At 37.0% G+C, this 18946-nt stretch overlaps 2 protein-coding genes across 3 annotated transcripts; one reads left to right on the forward strand and one right to left on the reverse strand.

Moving 5' to 3' along the window:
• Window positions 1-13: 13 nt before the first annotated feature.
• Window positions 14-9392, forward strand: LOC141391799 (SWI/SNF-related matrix-associated actin-dependent regulator of chromatin subfamily A-like protein 1). Its single transcript, XM_073964493.1, is given in 9 exon segments — window positions 14-149; window positions 3987-6106; window positions 6184-6736; window positions 7176-7666; window positions 8079-8229; window positions 8296-8679; window positions 8681-8711; window positions 8773-8967; window positions 9030-9392. Coding segments are annotated over 6 exon segments (1284 nt in total). The 5' UTR covers window positions 14-149; window positions 3987-6106; window positions 6184-6736; window positions 7176-7431; the 3' UTR covers window positions 9318-9392.
• A 7244-nt stretch (window positions 9393-16636) lies between these two features.
• CaBP1 (Protein disulfide-isomerase A6 homolog CaBP1) lies at window positions 16637-18698 on the reverse strand. Of its 2 annotated transcripts, none has more exons than XM_073964495.1 (3): window positions 18494-18698; window positions 18315-18385; window positions 16637-18251 (listed from the first exon to the last, which is right to left on the reverse strand). In XM_073964495.1, exons 2-3 carry the CDS (start codon window positions 18325-18327, stop codon window positions 16957-16959), a joined length of 1308 nt encoding a protein of 435 aa, XP_073820596.1. In that variant the 5' UTR covers window positions 18328-18385; window positions 18494-18698; the 3' UTR covers window positions 16637-16956. The 2 variants fall into 2 exon arrangements, with proteins under 2 accessions (XP_073820596.1, XP_073820597.1); XM_073964496.1 differs by having other exon boundaries at window positions 18315-18445; window positions 18494-18639.
• Between the last annotated feature and the right edge of the window lie 248 nt (window positions 18699-18946).

The raw sequence follows: 18946 nt of genomic DNA on the forward strand, positions 1-18946 counted from the left end.
TGATATTATTTCAAGAAGAGGTCCTTATGGGTTTTATATGGGCGTGTTCAGTACTCCGAGACCTATTTGTGATATCAAATTCACAATGAATATTGGAATGAATACTGGAATATTCAAGTATACTTGTAATAACTTAACGAAATTTGTCGGTAAGTTCAACAGATAGCAACAGTATTGTCAACTGTTATTGCTACTTTTCATTCATAATTAGACATCGGATTTTTGCATATTTTTAAATATTATAATGCACATAATTCGTTTATTATACAAAGAAGCTGGAGCAGCTTTGTACGCATTCGTGGTTATTTCCAATATGACATCGAATTTCTATCATTGGAACGATATAATTCTATATAATAACGTCGAAGCAGTCACATTCCTAGAGACAGCGAGAGTTGCAACCTCATGGGCACCAAAGAGTATGTGTCTTTTGTTTGCCAGGCGATGACATTGGTAATATGGTTGCACGATTGTTTCAGTCTCTTTCACAGCATTACATAGACTGAAGTACTTAATGTTGTTGTCAATAATGACCAATAATGACCATTATAGCATTTCTGATATCTGACTTGCGAATTGATATCTGAGTTGGTGAAATGGGGTCGGTTTTACCAGCCAGACAGATAAAGATACTGATCAAACCCAAGACAGCGGGTTCATTCGCACCGGATTGACCCGAAACAAAAAGTGTTTCGGCCAGCAGCTGCCAACCCAGTATCATATGCTGCAGCAACAACAGTAAAGGCACTGACGAACAACACTAAATCTACTCAAAATTGTCTAAAATAAATTTATGAATTTGGTTGGTAATCATTGGTTCCAATGAGTAATAGCCTTAGTTGCCAAGTCTCCCATGCCACACACAGTTGACCTCAATCCCTCCGCAACGTCAATATCTCACGGATATACTATACAAACATTTACTAAAAGACACCAAAGAACCCGAAATTAAATCTTCGACTTTGCCACTTTAAGTCTTCACTTCCGCAAATGCATCAACCTCGCCCTTTCTCTGACTATTAAAAATATGGATACTGACGGGGAACCCTCAAGCTCTGATATTGCAGACCATGTCAACGACTGTCTAAACAGACAGAGCTTGATACTCCTCAATCTCATTGCGGAAAATGTCTTCCCAACTTTCAGGGAGTAGAGAATCCCGGATGACATTTGGCATAATTTATCGCCGAGAGAAGAGGTTTAAGCCATGGACACGAAAGTGATTCATGCCTCTACCTCCACTCATGATACAACACCCCAATCCGTTGGAAAGGATGCTGAACGGACATATTCCATTGGACCAGACGACTTGCCGTCGGATAAATCCGGACGCCTACGTCACACAGGCAACTGTCCTGTCATGTGTAAACGCAGTGTTATTTGCGGACAAATTGTATAGTGATCCCAATTCCAAGTTTTAGGATTCCAACTCTATCTGTTAACCCAAATTCAAATTGTCCAAATTTAGTATTTTTTGGTACCCATAAATACTAATTTCCAAAACTACCTCAATCCCACACTCCAACAGAAATCTCAGGATTTCAACCCTATCCGTTTGCCTAAATCTCTATTGTACCAAATTTAGTACCATTTCGTTCTTTTTGTACCCTAAGTACGAATTTCCAAAACTATTTTAGTCTTACACTCCAACAGTAATCTTAATTCCAAAATCGAAGATTGCAGCTATTTTCGTTCACCCAAAATCCCTATTGTACCAAATAGTACCATTTAGTAATTTTCATATACATACACATATGGCCAAATAATAACTACATCATAGCTTATGTTTGATTTTGTGCTCCACAATCAATTTTTTTCTCAAAAAAGATGTGAACTGCTTTACATTTCGAAACTTCTAATCGTAATCAACGATGCAACAAGCATAAAAACGCAAAAAATTGGTAATATTTTGTTTCTGTCCCACTTTTTTCTAAAAGTTCAAAATTTGGTTGGCCAAAAAAATAAGTACATTTTGGATTTTTTATTATTTATAAATAATAAAGTAAATTTTACTAAAGGCTGATTAATAATTTAACTGTGCTAATAAAATTAGACAAAAATAAAATAAAAATTAATTGATGGATGGGACGAAATGAACACTGTTACACTGGAGAGAGGAGATTGGCGTCAAAATTAAGAAATGAGGGAAAAATTTTTTCGAAATAGCCAAATCCCTGGAAAAGCCGGTAGGTTTTTTCAAAACACATCGAAACCAAAACGAAACTGAAGAAACACGGTGTAGGTCTAAAAAGGCAACAATAAACAATAAAAGCAACCCATTGTTGCTTTAGAAACCTATTAAACTAATATTGGGTAATTACTCTTGGCATAGGTAATGTTATATACACCCGAATAGCTCGGAGAATACTAGGGGCTACCAAATTACCAGAATAATTAACAAAAGGTGTTCAATGTTTCGGGAAAAAATGTGTTGACGAGGTCTTCCTTAGCTAACAATCATATGGGTTGGTCTGGAAAAACGTACATGGACAAAATTGGCGAAATTTCCTCTAGAGCAACGGAATAAAAATTAATGAAATAAATTTATTTAGTAACAATTACGGCAAGATTAATTTCAATCTCAAGGGAGAGGAATTTCATACAATAGTCACAAAAATTCAAGTAAACATGGAGGTACCCACCTAATGGTGTGAGGCTGATTACTTTTCCTGGTATGGTATTTATCCAATATATCACATTACAGATGCTGCGACCCATTTCCAAAACAAAAACATATGAGTTCCAGGACAATATAATAAAGTTACTTGACTCGCCTATACATTAATCGGACATGAGGTCAATAGTAAATCTTTGCGCACAATTATTCTAAAATAAACATCAAATTTAGAATTTTATTCAAAAAATGTGGTATTAAATAACTTTTGAAAGATACTGCAAACTCCTAAGCAATATGCCAAAAAGAATACAAAAAGTAGGTCAAAATAAACGTGGAAGCAACAAATATTAATAATATAAACATCCCAAATTACAATCTATCATAAAACAATTCAATATACTAATATTAATTAATGATTTCCAAAATGTACTTATTATTTTGTCCATCAATTTTTTTGACTTTGTTTGCAATTTCGCATTTACAAGATTGCTTTTCTTCAAGATCTACGCAAAATTTTAGGTTTTAAGTGTCATTTATGTCGCAAAACTTAAATTTATTCTGAATTTTGTTTTACAGTGAATACATTTCCTGAATTGACCCAAAAATTTGCATACTTATGTTTGTACTTATTATTTTGGCTAAATCTGTACGTACGAATTTCCTAAACTACCTCCATATTTCAGTCTTACGTTCCTACAGTGATCCTAATTCCAAATGTCAGGACTCCAACTCTATCCCTTAGCCGAAATCCAAATTGTAATAAATTTAATACCATTCAGTACTTTCCGTACAAATGAGTACGCATTTCCAAAACCATATCCTTGAATCAACCCAACTTCTCAACTTTGATTCTCATTCCAAATTTCATGCTTCTAGCTCTATTCGTTCCGATAATACCAAATGCTACCAAATTTAGTATCTTTTAGTACTTTTCGTACAGTTATAGATTTCCAAAAACCCTATGGTACACTTTTCTAACTCTCCAAGAGTGAACCTCATTCCATATTTCAGAATTCTAGCTCTTCGCGTTTGCCTGATACTAAGGGTACCATATTTAGTACATTTCAGTACTTTTCGTACCGTTCTAGTTCGAATTTCGAAAAATCCGGTCTTATCTGACACCTTGGCACCAAGACTGACACCCTCAAAATTTCAAGATTCTAGCTCAAGCCGTTTATCCTGGGCGTTGATTATTAATCAGTTAGTCAGTGAGTCATCATTACTAAACTCTTTTATAAGTATAGATAGAGATAAGTAATGGCCCGGTGGGTTTTTTAAATGTGGTTACATATATACGTACTATTAGTTTAAAATTACCCTAAATTCCAACTATTTATATTTTTATTTTCTTCTTTGTTTATTTATTTAGAAACATTTGACCGCTTTCTATCATCTTTCCTTGCGAACGAATGGAAAAAACATAAATCCAAACCATAATCATAAATAAAATTGTTTATTTATTGCTTTCGAACGAAGGAAAAAAACATAAATCTACATACAATACCATTTATAATTTCCGTTTCCAAACCAAATTGACATAAAATGGTGAATAAGAGGTCCTGCTGCATCCCTACCTGCAACAACAGGGAGCCAATGCCATACATCACATTTCATGCAGTCCGCTCTTCCTGGATACCAATGCTGCAGCAGCATTATGGATGTGACATTGACTATTCCAAGAAATTTATTTGTAGTCGTCATTTTGACCCAAGCTCTTATTCCCGCAAGGGGTATTTATTCAAATATGCGATTCCAGTTCTCCTTGATCCCTCGACATCCTCAGTGAACAATCCACCTGCCAGCGGTTCACCCGGCCCCTCGACATCCGCAGTGAACAATCCACCTGCCAGCGGTTCACCCGGCCCCTCGACATCCGCAGTGAACAATCCACCTGCCAGCGTTTCACCCGGTCCCTCGACATCCGCAGTGAACAATCAACCTGCCAGCGTTTCACCCGGCCAATCTGCATCCGATGACGAAATGCCGGAGGACTTACGGAGCGAAAAGGAAGTGTGGATTGATATATCTGCTCCTAAAGCAACGTATTCCGTCAAGGAACAGAAGGTGTTGATTAAGAAAGTATTGATGTCGAGGAATACATACATAAGAGAGAGAAACGAGATGGGTTTTTCCTCGCCGCCAATTGAATATGTGGAAGACCTAATTGCACAGTGCAACGAACACGAAATGCCGGAGGACTTACGGAGCGAAAAGGAAGTGTGGATTGATATTATATCTGCTCCTAAAGCAACATATTCCGTCAAGGAACAAAAGGTCTTGCTTAAAAAAGTCTTGATTTCCAGGGATGCCTACGTAATGGAGAGAATCGAGATGGGGTTTTCCTCGCCGCCCCCTGAATATGTAGAAGCCTTTTTTCCACAGTGCCCCATGGCTTTTTTGGACAGCACAAGCGCTGTACTAAAGGAAATCGTGCAGCAGATGAGTGCAAACGAAACAAAATGCATATTATCTTTTGATGGTGTCGGTGTCGCAAATCCCAACATGAAGTTCGCACATTGCTTCCATTTAACCAGCCTTCAGTCAGAATGGAGCATTGTCGCAGGCGTTGTGAGTAAAGAAAATTATAACATTGACGACTTGAAAGATTGGCTGGCAGTTATTTATAAGGCGGCCCGTGAAATTGGACTTGACATCGAATATAATAATGTCTGCGATGCACACACGATGCAAGCGTCGTTGTTGTCGCCCTTGAAACAGCATGATGTCTATGTTGAAGTTGTGCAAGGAGAAAAGTTGCTGTGGGGCATTGATATGATGCATTCAATAGCCAACCTAGTTAGGTCCTTCATGATCGACCGAATTTCTATAATTAAAACTCGAGAGGCGGTTAAATACAGTTTAGTTGCTCGATGTAACCAGAAATTGGAGAAGAATTTAAAATATAATTATGAAACCTTCGACATCGAGGAATACTGTGAATTTTTCAGCGACAACGTGTTGGATAAACTTGCGAAATTACAACAACAGCCCGGTTTGGATGCGACAAAGCTTGTGTTGTCAGGTGTAAAACCATTTACCCATTTATTAAAAAATGAGGAAAATATGTGTTTAGAGGAGAAGCAAGCGACTTTAGAAGCATTTTTCAAATTCCTTCAAACGGTGAATTTTCACAACAACCATTTGCTTGCCGCATCTATAAAAGGATGGCAAATTTTATTGCAAAAATTCCCAAATGTTGCACTTACAAAATGTACAACGCACTCGACCTTAGAACGGTTTTTCAGCAAAGTAAGAAAACACTCTTTGCCAATACTTACTTTGGAAAACATGAGATATGTGAAATGGAGAAGTGACGCGGTTGTAAAAACCACCAGCAGAATGAGTGTTGACGATGCTTTATTATGGGCGGAACGGAAATTTTCATGTTAACGACTTTCATATCCCTACATTCCATACGAGTGGACATTTGACGAGTCAAAAAGACAGAAATTTAATTGAATTCTCACAACATATGAGATTGTCTTAAAGGTAGGTACTATACAACAAAGACAAAGAAAGTGTGGCGAGACATATTTCCTAATTTTTCCCTCATTTTTCTTCCATAGGACAAATTGTTCCTGGGTACCTTGCAATGTGCAGCATTGCTTGTTGACGAGGCTCACCGTTTTAAAAATGATGATTCTCTTTTGTATAAATCGCTCAAAGAGTTCGAAACCAATCACAGATTATTGATTACGGGTACACCGCTGCAAAATTCGCTCAAGGAACTTTGGGCCCTACTGCATTTCATTATGCCCGAAAAGTTTGCCACCTGGGAAGATTTTGAATCGGAACATGGTAATGCTGCCGACAAAGGCTATACCAAGTTGCATCAACAATTGGAGCCCTACATCTTGAGGCGTGTTAAAAAGGATGTGGAAAAATCGCTACCAGCCAAAGTGGAGCAGATTTCACGTGTCGAAATGACCTCCCTCCAAAAGCAATACTACAAATGGATATTGACAAAGAACTTCGATGCACTGCGCAAGGGTAAGAAATACCAAAAAGTATACTCAATTTGTACCTAAACCCACCAAAGGAAATAGACACATCTTGCTTGGAGTCGTTGGAACCAAAGTTGTCAAGCAAACTTATGCCATTTCAAAGGGAAGGAGTAAGGTGGGTAGACTTCTTGTTATATATACCTATGAGGGGAATAATAAATACTTATTGCCTGTTCCAGAACTAAAATTTTTCCGATAACATAAAGGAGAAATTGTTATCGTAGTAAAAATTTGTAGATTCTTGCAGGTTCTGGAACAGGCATTTATTCATTCAAAACCTTCACGATACGACGACTGATCGGAAGAGTTGTCAAAATTATTTTAACTGAAAATTCCTCGAACACCCCGCGTGTGACAGGGCGAAATTGTAAGGTGAAATAAAGCCTTATCCGAAGTCTGGAAAATGGTCGGGTGATGCCGCTACGGAAGCCAGACTAAGGATGCTAGAAATGTGGCCCGGACATCCTATTCAGATTTGTTCTTAACTTTTCGATGCGAACATTTCTTTGTCTCATAGAGTGTAAAATAATATTTTACTTCGATTTCTTTTGCAGTTTTCCCATCTCTCAAAATGGTCGTTGTATGATCTGTGATGAAATGGGTTTGGGATAAACATATCAGGGCATTGCAGTTGCTGATTTCTATAGAGAAGATTGGCCCTTATTCATATGTACCACTGCGTCAACTCGAGATTCTTGGGCCAACCATATACGAGAACTCTTGCCATACATTCCAATACATTACATACAAGTTCTCAACTCAAATCAACAGTACATTGGCGATTGTAAAGTTCTAATTACGAGTTACAGTATGATGGAAAAGAATATTCAACAAATTACCGATCAAAAATTTGGTTTTTTAATATTTGATGAGTCGCATAGCTTAAAAAATCCAAAAGCCAAATGTACAATGGTTGCCGATCGTTTGTCGCAACAAGCCAAACATGTGATTTTATTATCCGGAACACCGGCTCTATCGAAACCCGTTGAGCTGTTTAGTCAATTGCAAATGATTGATCGGAAATTTATGAGCTATATTGATTTCAGTAAGTACCTATAACGACATCGTTAAATTGAAATATTATCAGGCATGTCACAGAAACGAATTCCGATCGAAAGTGGAATTGATTCCGTATTTAGCTTCTTCAGAAAACGAAAAACGAAGAATTTTTCAGAATGAAACCACTTTTGATTTTGCAAACGGAATTGTATTTTTATTTTATTTAAATCTGTCACTTTAAAACACTCTAAAAACACTTAGAAATAATTAAAATGTTGTTTTATTAACAAATTTACATTTAATTTCGCATTTAAAATAAATAATTAAGTTTTTGGACTTCACAAAATCGATCGGAATCTAAAGAAGCTAAGACAAAAACGATCGAAATGAAATTTCGGAATTGCAACTATTCCGATCGGAATCTGTGACATGCCTGTATAATCTAAAATAATGCATAGCAACTCGTTATTGCGACGGCAAACCAACTAATTTCGGCTGGGATGCCAATGGCCAGTCTAATTTGAAAGAGCTGAATGTGGTTCTGAGACTTAAATTTATGATTAGAAGAACCAAAGCTGAAGTTCTCAATGATTTGGCAGAGAAATTTAGGTAAAAATATTTAAAATATATTAAAATACATAATACAATACATAGACATTTTATGTGTTTTTTTAGAGAAACTGTGATATTAGATCCCGCCTTGGTTTGGCCAAGTGATGAAGTTAAGGAATCCTTAAACACGGTTGCCAAAACTTTACAATGTAGTAAAGGCCAGGAGAGAGAACAAATTCTGTTACGATTTTATGCCCAAACAGCTGAAGTCAAAGCTAAAGCTGTATGTGCCAATCTAAAACAACAAGTTAAGGAACCGAAGAAATTCATAGTTTTTGCCCATCATCGCATTATGTTGGATGTCATTTGTGATTGTCTGCGAAAACTCAAAGTGAATTTTATTCGTATAGATGGTGCAAAAAGGAAGCAGGATAGAGGTGAATTTATCGATACATTTCAAAAGAAGCCGTCATGTAAAGTTGCAGTGTTATCATTGGGTGCATGTAATCATATTTGCAGAATTAACTTGGAATCCTAGTGTAAGACAAAAATTATCCAAACTAAAATGCAATAGAAATTACTAATGTTTGATCTTTTCAGACTTTGGCTCAGGCCGAAAGTAGAGCCCATCGTATTGGCCAACAGAATCCAGTAACTTGTCGTTATTTAATGGCTGCAAAAACGGCAGATGATCATATCTGGAATATGCTCAAAGCCAAACAAGATGTTCTCAATAAAGCTGGTATTTTTTGTGAGAATCTTCAGGACGCTACACACACCATAGCCCCCACAACCGTAAGCACCAACAAATCGATTCCCATTAAATGTATCTGTTTTCAACTTTTTTATGTTTGCAGTCAAATAAAATTGAAAAATACTTTTCCCCCGCTAAACCGACAAATGTGCCCCCTGCAGCAACATCGCCAAATGAGCCATGCCAAAAGTCAAATAAAATTGATAAATACTTTTCCCCCGCTAAACCGACAAATGTGCCCCCTGCATCAACTTCGGCGAATGAGCCATGCCAAAAAACTCCTAATCCAAAGTCTACAGTGGATAATTTAGAAATATGTAAAGAAATTGAAAATATTGAAGATTTTTTTCAGGATGACGATGACGATGCTTTTAGGGATATTTTGTGTTGATTGCTTTTAATTTTACTATCAATTGTATGCAGATTCCTAAAAAAATAAATAGTGTTATACTGTCAACATAAAAAATCGATTGGTAATTACTTGAAGAAAAATCCAACTACTACACGCCGAGATTGTTATGTCCTCGGATAAGGATAACAACAACTTTCTTCTCTCAAATTTGGTGGAAAAGTTGAGCGGGGAAATTGCAGCGGCATACGGTTATTCACCTTAAAAATTCTCAAAATAATGAGGTATAGTTCTATGGAGGCTATGTGAAAACATGGACATATCCGACAATTATCTGCAATAATGCTTTATACCTCCAACGTAGACTAAATTCCAAAGTTTAGTTTTTTTCCAGTTTTTTCATTTCAATTGATTGATTAATGTGGCTAAAACCTTCGACCGGTCCAAAAAGTTAGGGAGGTACCGTTCAATGTGAGCTTTATCAAAATATAGGGAAATATAAATAAAAAGACAGGGAACCAGTTCAACGCCCTGGGCCATATAGACTGGGTTACGGAGTTTCCTAAGGAAGAAGCAAATCGGTGGCTTCACACAATCCTCCACCTGAAGGTCCGGTGACTGGGAGCCTCATTTCCCCCAACATTATAATGCCATGGTACCCACTCAACCTAATTAAAGGTGTTTTTAAGATTTCAGCCACATTTTCCAACGATTTGGCTATTCTCTAAAAAAGTATTGTTACAGAATTAGATTTAACTAATCTCCGTGTAGACGTTGTTTTATTCCCCAGTACGATTTGTACCAAATAAAACAGGGTTCGTTTTAGATTACGTTTCTACAATGCTTTATTTACTTTATTACACTTATTCGGAACCGTCTTTAATTACTAAGCACACAGCTTGTATCTAGTTAGCACTCAGCACTTCTTTAACCGATCTGTTCAGTTCAACGCTTAAAACACAACTCACTCGCCATTGCCAGTTCCCCTGTATTTATACCCCAAAGTCTCCTTGGTCTAGAACAGACGTGTGCACGGGCAGTGGCTGCTGTAAAATACTCTTACTTTTATTAATTCAACAAAACTCAGACGTTTAAGTATTTTTTTGTAATTATTATTTAATAAATAATTTCATCCACGATTTTAGATTAAAATTATGTTTTCACAATTAAAAAACAATTTAGAAAACCATGAAAAGCGACAAATGTTAAATTCTCTTATATTCTCTTAAATACTGTTTTGCTCACCATTGGTCTAGAACAATGGTGCACAAGAAGAGAATGCTGTTTTGGGTTTTTGTATAGGAAAGAGAGTTGTAGTTAACTTTTTCGTAAAGACGCGTGCATGGCTGGTCTAGAATTATCCAGAAAGTCAGGCAACACCTCGAATCTGTGCAACGAACACACAGACGCACATTCGCACTAAGCGAACAACCATACTCACATACATACATGGGGGGAATACAGACGGACGACAAGCACAGTAATGACGTAATTACAACAATAAACAAATGCAAGAAAGAAGTAGGAACTAAACGATAATTATATGATTATCCCCCTGTTTTTGTAACTATTTTTTGTTCGTTCGTCTATATTCGTAATAATTTGAGCATCCATAGCTCAGCCCCTAGACGATATACAGACCCAATTCTTCGTAGGCATGTTCTATATATAGTATAGAATTCCTCATACAAAAATCAGCGTTCTACATTTGCCCTAAGGCGAGTAAATCGATCTACAAAATTTGACAATTCGTGTGAGAACAATAAATATTTTTACAAAAACTGGGGGTATGGCAAAACAAAATAGAAGCACATTAATGAAAGGTAAAGTAACATCTAGAATAATGAAGAGAGTTCTACATGGTAGTTGTTGTTGCTTAAATAAAGTAACTGCGTAATAAAAACTTTACGTTACAATTCAAATTTTTAAATTAACGGAAATTAAACTTAACTAACTTAAACCTATCAGTTACATTCGTAACATTGCCTCCCGTTTAATCCTGTTCGTCCCGAATAGACACAGTTCCCTCTCGGTGGTATGGGCATTGGTAACACTGCCTCCCGCTTAAGCCTGTTCCTCTGGACTAGACACAGTTCTCTTTCCGTAGTGGTAGCAACTGATTTAGATGTACCCTCTACGCCATTAGCTTTGGACTTTCGCTCTTTTCTCTCCAGGTATCGTGACGTTATATCTTCTTTCTTTGTGGTCACCTTCCTAAGTGCCACCTGGTCTTCATCGGACTTGTCCTTCCTTGTTGTACGGCCGCTTTTCGAAGGACCTTTCCTCGACGTACATCTTCGCTTTTTCCTCCTCGTTGCGAGATTTTTCCACTTTCCTACGGGCCATTTGTCGGCGGCTTCCACCTTCAGCGTACGGACATCGACAGCGATCTCGCCGGATTCTGCCTTTGGGCGATGTTTGCTTTTCTCGTTGTAGCCCACACTTATCGGTATTCCCACATTGGACCAAGTCATCACACGGTGCTTTATGTCCAGGTTGATATCGAAGGCAATCATGAAGTCTACACCAAGTATAACTTCGTCCACAATATCGGCCACTATAAAATCGAAATTTACCGATTTCCTACCCATACTCAGCCTTTGGTAGGCCTTTCCATGTACCGTTGTAGTCTCGCCTGTGGCCGGCAATACCTTCCCTTTTACCAAATCCGGTCTAATAATGGACTTTGTTGCACCGGTGTCCAATGTCAAGGTACGCAATACACCATTGATAAAGCCTTTAACCGTTAAGTTGTGGTTCTTCTGCTGGACTATGGCTATAGAAATGGTGGGACCATCGTTTTCTTCATCTGCCAGCGGCGCCTCGTGATTGACGGAATCCACTTTTGTTGATTCACCTGATGTCTCTCTTTCCAGATTCTTGGCCACCAGTTGGTCGTCGCTTTTTGAAGGCGGTGTGGTGGATCTGGGCCTTGCTTGTCTCAATCTGCATTCTCGGGCCAAGTGTCCAGTTTTCCGACAGATGTAGCAAGTCTTTCTCGTTTTTCCAGCCCCTCGTTTCACTTTATCTATTACCTGCATTAGTGCATCTTTCATTAGTTCGACAACGGTCTGGGGATTGTTGTCCTCAACTTCCAGCCTCCGCACATTGCAAGCCTGAGGTTTCACCATTGTCTCTTGCTTATGTCCGCCACCGTACTTAAGTTCGAGAGCAGCAATTATATCTCCATAGTTGCTTCTAGAAGCGGCGGGAATATTCTGTAATACGTCAGCAGCATCGCCCTTCAATGACATAAGCAGTTGTACCGCCTTGTCGTTGTCGTTCCACGAATTTCTCGAAGCAACCGTCTCAAATTGTAATTTGAAGACATCAAACGATGTAGATCCGTCGAATTCCGGAGGCTTGATTTTCAGAGTGTTATCAATAACTCGCACTGGTCCTCCTTTGATTTCCAGTTCAGACATTTTCTTTTCCAGATTCACAATCTTCTCGTCGTGGGCCAGAAATTGCCTATCCAATTTCTTTAAATGGTTTTCCACAACCTCGAATCGCTTTCCAATAACTTGCGTAATATTGTCGAGTCTTTCGCTGATTCTTCTAAAATTTGCCTCTAATTCTTCCAATTTTTGGGAATTTTCGTCCAATTCCTCCGTCAGACATTTGAAGCTTTCATTTATTGTAATAGATTCCTCTTCCATTCTCTTACTAAATTCCTTCGCCAACGTTACTGCAATCACTTTTGCAACCTCCGTATAACTCGGAACCGCGTCTGAAGTTCCATCTCTAATATCAAACTCATATTCGTCGATGTTCATTCTGAGGCGCTCGAACAATTCCAAAATGCGCTTTTGTAGCTCAGCCTTACTTCCAGTAGTTGGCAACCCAAACTTAGATAGCGCCTTCTTCAAGTCTTCCTTTCGTAGATCCTTGAACTTCATCTTCATTGTAGGATTATCGTAATCTCACTCCTGACACCAATTGTTACGGAATTAGATTTAACTAATCTCCGTGTAGACGTTGTTTTATTCCCCAGTACGATTTGTACCAAATAAAACAGGGTTCGTTTTAGATTACGTTTCTACAATGCTTTCCCCCGCCGGGGATAACAATCTTGAAGCGATGCGGGGGCTAGACGTCACAATCTTCTCATTTAACTTCTTGTAGTGTTGAACTGGGAGGCTGTGATTGACCACAGACGCACATTCGCACTAAGCGAACAACCATACTCACATACATACATGGGGGGAATACAGGCGGACGACAAGTACAGTAATGACGTAATTACAACAACAAACAAATGCAAGAAAGAAGTAGCAACTAAACGATAATTACATGATTATGGCAAAACAAAATAACAGCACATTAATGAAAGGTAAAGTAACATCTAGAATAATGAAGAGAGTTCTACATGGTAGTTGTTGTTGCTTAAATAAAGTAACTGTGTAATAAAAACTTTACGTTACAATTCAAATTTTTAAATTAACGGAAATTAAACTTAACTAACTTAAACCTATCAGTTACATTCGTAACAGTATGTTTCGTAAGTCGATGATCAGACTAGCAAGGTTTCTTGAAACCAATTTCGTTAAAGTTTCTTTTCAAGTTTCGTTAGTGTCCACACACGTTAACGTGAAATTTAAGATTTTTTCGTGTCCCTTTATTTTACTCTTCGCATTTGTTGTGTTTCTCATACCATAAAACTAAGCAAACATATATAAATAAACTAAACAACAACACAAAATAATTAACATTAATAATTAAATTAATAATAATAGCTAAATCTTGTCTATTTCATTCGGGTATGTGACGAAAACCGAATCGACTCGATTTGCAGAATCGAAATGGTATATAATCGGAGTGCCGTTGATGATATATATAGGTTTGCTTCGCAAAAGCACCTTATTTGTATAATATTTTTAAAATCCATTTTCAATTTCATTAAAATATTCACCAAAATTAAAGATATACGATTTCGATTTATGGCAAAACGAGTCGAATCGTTTTCCATCACATACCCGATTAATACAATGTTTTTGTTAAATCTTTATATGCTTGTTTCGTTGGTAACGTTGGCTTGAGAAAATCACAATGAAAGAAAATGGAAGAAAAAATCTTGCAACGAACAACAAGAAGAGGCAACACAGCAAACACAGAAAACCATGTACATGGGTTTCACTACTTCATACCCCTCGCCTATAAACTTGACGTCGCCATGTTGAAATCGTGCTAGTCTGACCATCGACTAATGTAGACCCCAAAGCCATCAAGTAGTGCAAATGTTCGAAAAAAACCAGATTTTAACTTGATTTTAGCCAGGATTATTGACAAATTTAGTAATACAATTTTCTATTTCTGCATTAAAATTTATAACTTTTTACAACTAAATTAATAGCTGAAGGTTCAAAACACTGATATCGATTGAATTTGACAAAAATGTATCTATTTTTACTTACTTACTTTAATTGCATAGTTTTCTTTTATGGCAACGCAACTACAGTTGAGTTGCTATCCATAATCGACCCCTTAATTATTATTGTAATGATTGTACCATGAGTAGACCTAATTCCTCTGAAAAATGCATCACCGCCTATACTACTAAAATCCCCTTTTTCGTGTCTTACCAAAACTATTAGGGAAGTATGGACTTTAAAATTAATATAGCAAACTTTAGACCTGAACTACAACTGCACATAAGCGTATATATTTTTATGATTTTTGTGGGAGGTGTCTGAAGGAATGACATTAAATATTATGCTAATATACAAATATAGCCATTCATTTTCAAATAACGTCATTTTGCTTGGTACCCATAAGATTTTTTTTCGGAAATTTCGGGACCATGTCTAGAGAAGTATAAACTTTCGAAGTATTATCCGACAAGTGGCCTTAAACTGGATTAACGAAATTTATAAATACGCAGTTCATAGTTCTCCGACAGCTATATATGATTCTTACGTACGTGTCCTTATTTCAATCGTCTTAATGTATGGCCACATCAGTGTGATGCAACCCAGCAAACCAAATGACACATCGGAACAATTTAGGAAGCAAAATCGTTCAGATTTCTATACGATTTTTCGTAGGGAATTCGTTCAGATTTCGGAGAGAATGTCGGATGTATATTTCCCTTCGAATATGCTGTTTTTCTTTCCATTTCGGATCAATATGTCGGAAACAAATTTCCCTTCTCATAACAACCACCTTTTGTATATACATATTTAACAAGCAATATTTTAGTTTGTTGTCGAAAAACAAAATGATTGGTTATAAAATTCGCATATACAATTTTTAAATATAAATGCTGATAGACTCAACATATTCGTAAAGAATGTTAACATTGTTCTACTATAACTACAAAATCATAACAACAGTGAAAATCATTAGATACGTTTGAAATTAATCTTCCAATAAAAACATAACAAAGAAAAATTTATCAATAAAAAAGAGACGTCAGAGAAAAATATTTTCCTTCGATATTCAGGCCAAAATCTAAAATTCGTGTGTTGCGTGTGCGTTAAAAAAAAAAAAACAAAATAAATGGTATTTCAATTTGAATTAAATCTATTTTGTTTTTTTTTTTTAATTCCAAAATCGTCAGAAATCTTTACGAAGATTCGGAAGGTACCTCAGATTTTCATACGACATTATTCCGAAATCGTTCAGAAATCTGTATTCGTATTCCGAATTTTCCAAGGATTTTCTCCCGAATTTGTTAAGATATCGTTACGATTTCGGATCCGACGGTGGGCGTAGCGCCCAAATTTTGTTCCGATTTCGTTACAATGTCGGTTCGATTGGTTTGGTGGGAAGTCGCGCCAAATCTGTCGCAGTGTGCAGAACGTTTGTGTGTTCAAGTGACAGAACACATTACAAACTTATACGTATGTATGTATAAAACGATTTTCGTTGGAGGTTTTAAATGCTATGTCGCTTTTAGATAGCCCAAAAAAACGTTATTGGAAATCGAATTCATTTATTTCGTATTTTGTATCACCATAAAATCCGTTTTTTAGTCATTTAATCTATACATAGTTTATCAATACAAAATGATAACAAGTATGTATGTGTCGGGTCGTTTTTTAAATAAAAAATAAACATGAGTATTTATCTCTTCATATGTGTGTGTGTTTGTAGAAAGATTGGTTTCAATAACATTATCCTAGAGATAAAAGTGGCACAGATTGTATTTCAAAAATTGATTGGAGATACATTTTCTTTGAGTTACAGAAATAAAAACAACTAACGAAGAAATTGTTTGATAACAGTGGAAGGTTGAGATTAACATCGATGTGTTGCAGCGTTTTTACATACATACACATTCATTTACTATAAAACATGAAAACCTATTCAAGATACTTACGACGGTTATTAACCTCAAGAATGCAATACTTTGCGTCAAGTATTTTAATAAATGCATATTTATATTGATACATTATACATTTAGGTCTTAAGTCTTTCTATGAGAAAAAATTTAAAAAATAAAACAATAATACAAATTATATTCATTCAAATATCTATAGCCATTGATTGGCCTTACTAATAGTTGGGCTCTTTATTAAACTATACGTAGTTGTTTTTTATATAAAAATTAATCTATGAAATTAATGACAGTCTTATGAAATGAAATCAAGTGATTTGCTGATAAATTACAGTGTGAAATGAGGAAGATGTTGTTGGTGGAATTTTGTTGTTATTGTACTTATGATCTAGAAAACTCCTTTTACAATTCATCCTTAATGTCATCCAAATCGACATCGGAAAGATCAATATCCTCTTCAACGGGCAATTGACCATCTTTACCATCCCAGGCAAGTACAGTGTTAATTGCTGGTTTCTTAGCTCCCTTAACAGGTGCTGTTTGACCACGACCAAAGGAAATATCACGCAAGAATTCATTAATACCATCCTTAGAGAAGGAACCTTTTAGGACGGAGAATTTCATTTTCTTGAAATTGACCACAGCCATGGCGGGGTAACCGAAACCTCCCATTTCCAATGCAGATTCCAATTCAGGTTGAGCCAAAGCTTCAACCCAAGCCCAGCCCCAGGCTTTCTGTTTGAATTTGTCTCCCAATTCGCGAAGAGTAGACAAGAATTTGTTACGGCACTTAGCATCGCAATCAAGAATATGGGGCAGCACAGAGATAACGCACAGTGGTTTACCTTCGCAGGCGGAGTCGAAAGAAGTTTCATCAATGATCTCTACCAATTCTGGAGCTGGAACATTGGCAGCGTGTTTGTCCAAAGCCCAAGTTACAATGTCTGATGAGGTACGTCCACCATCATATTCTTGAGCATCAGAGGAGGATTTCTTGCCAGCAGGGAAATATTTAATTGTGGGATAACCTCTGACACCATATTCGGCAGCCTTGCTCTGGTGGACAGTAGCATCTAGGGCACCCAACTTGACCTTACCCTTCAATTCTGTTGCAGCTCTGGCCCATTCGGGTGCCAAATTCTTGCAATGTCCACACCATGGAGCATAGAATTCAACCAGCCAATCATCTTCAGATTGCAACACCAATTTATCGAAGTTGTCATCAGTCAATACAATGACATCACCGTTGCCTTCATCACTGCTAGAAGAGCTGCCGCCGCTGCTACCGCCAAAAGCAGCTTGTACTTTTTTCTTAGCTTCAGCCAAAGCCGCCTCCGCAATGGCCTTAGCTGTGCGTTGGCCGTTGTAATCCGTGGGGGAGCGTTTGTTTGCACCGAAAATCTTAATTGTAGGGAAACCACGTACACCGTATTGACCGCCCAATGATTTGTGTTCATCAGCATCGACGGCACCAACCTTAATAACGCCCTTCAATGCTTTAGCCAATTTTTTGTATTCTGGAGCCAAACTCTGACAATGTCCACACCAGTTAGCATAGAATTCAACAACCCAAATTGCATCGTCTTGAACAACAAGTCGATCGAAATTGGTGGGTGTTAATTCGACGACACCATCACCAGACGAATATAGACCCCAGACAGATGGCACAGCCACGGCAAGCAAAAGGCATACAAATCCTGGAAAACAACAAATCAATAATTCAGTATTCTGCATTTTGTTAGTGCTTAGATACCACTAACCTTTTATTTTCATTTTGGTAGAACCGCGCTATATAAATGCTTCTAGAAGAAAAGCCGGTGACGTTGACAAACTGCAATTTGTTCATTCCGTTGAAACAAAGAATATGAATGGAAATAACAAAATATAATATCTTAACTTATGAAATTATAGTTAATGATCTGCGTTATTATTTACTTACTTATGTTTATTATATCTTTTTTCTGTAAAATAAAAATTTAAACTAACAAATCCAGAATATGTTTACTTTGAATGTTACTTTGCAGAATATCGAATCTCTCTCTATTACAGACGTAGACGTTTCTGATTGGCCCGTTTTACGAATTCAGTGATGCGTACTATTTTTTTCTGTGAAATCGTCAAATACATTAGAAGTGTTACCAACCATTTTGCACATTGCCATTGTCACATTTTTTGTGAAGGAAATCGTACCCGTGGTTTACACAAGACAAATTAATTTATCAGCTATCTAAAGCTGAGTACACATAGCCAGTTTTGAATGACAGCTTTGTTGGTGCTTGCTAGTGTGGCCGTTCATTTTTGTCAGTCATCAGGCAACCACGATATGTTTTGTGGTTGCTGGACGGTTGGACAGTTATCGATAACTGCGAAATATCGACATTCAAAACTGACA

Source organism: Musca autumnalis, unplaced genomic scaffold (assembly GCF_047663935.1).
Source record: "Musca autumnalis isolate F117 unplaced genomic scaffold, ASM4766393v1 scaffold_112, whole genome shotgun sequence".
NCBI classification, from domain to species: domain Eukaryota; kingdom Metazoa; phylum Arthropoda; class Insecta; order Diptera; family Muscidae; genus Musca; species Musca autumnalis.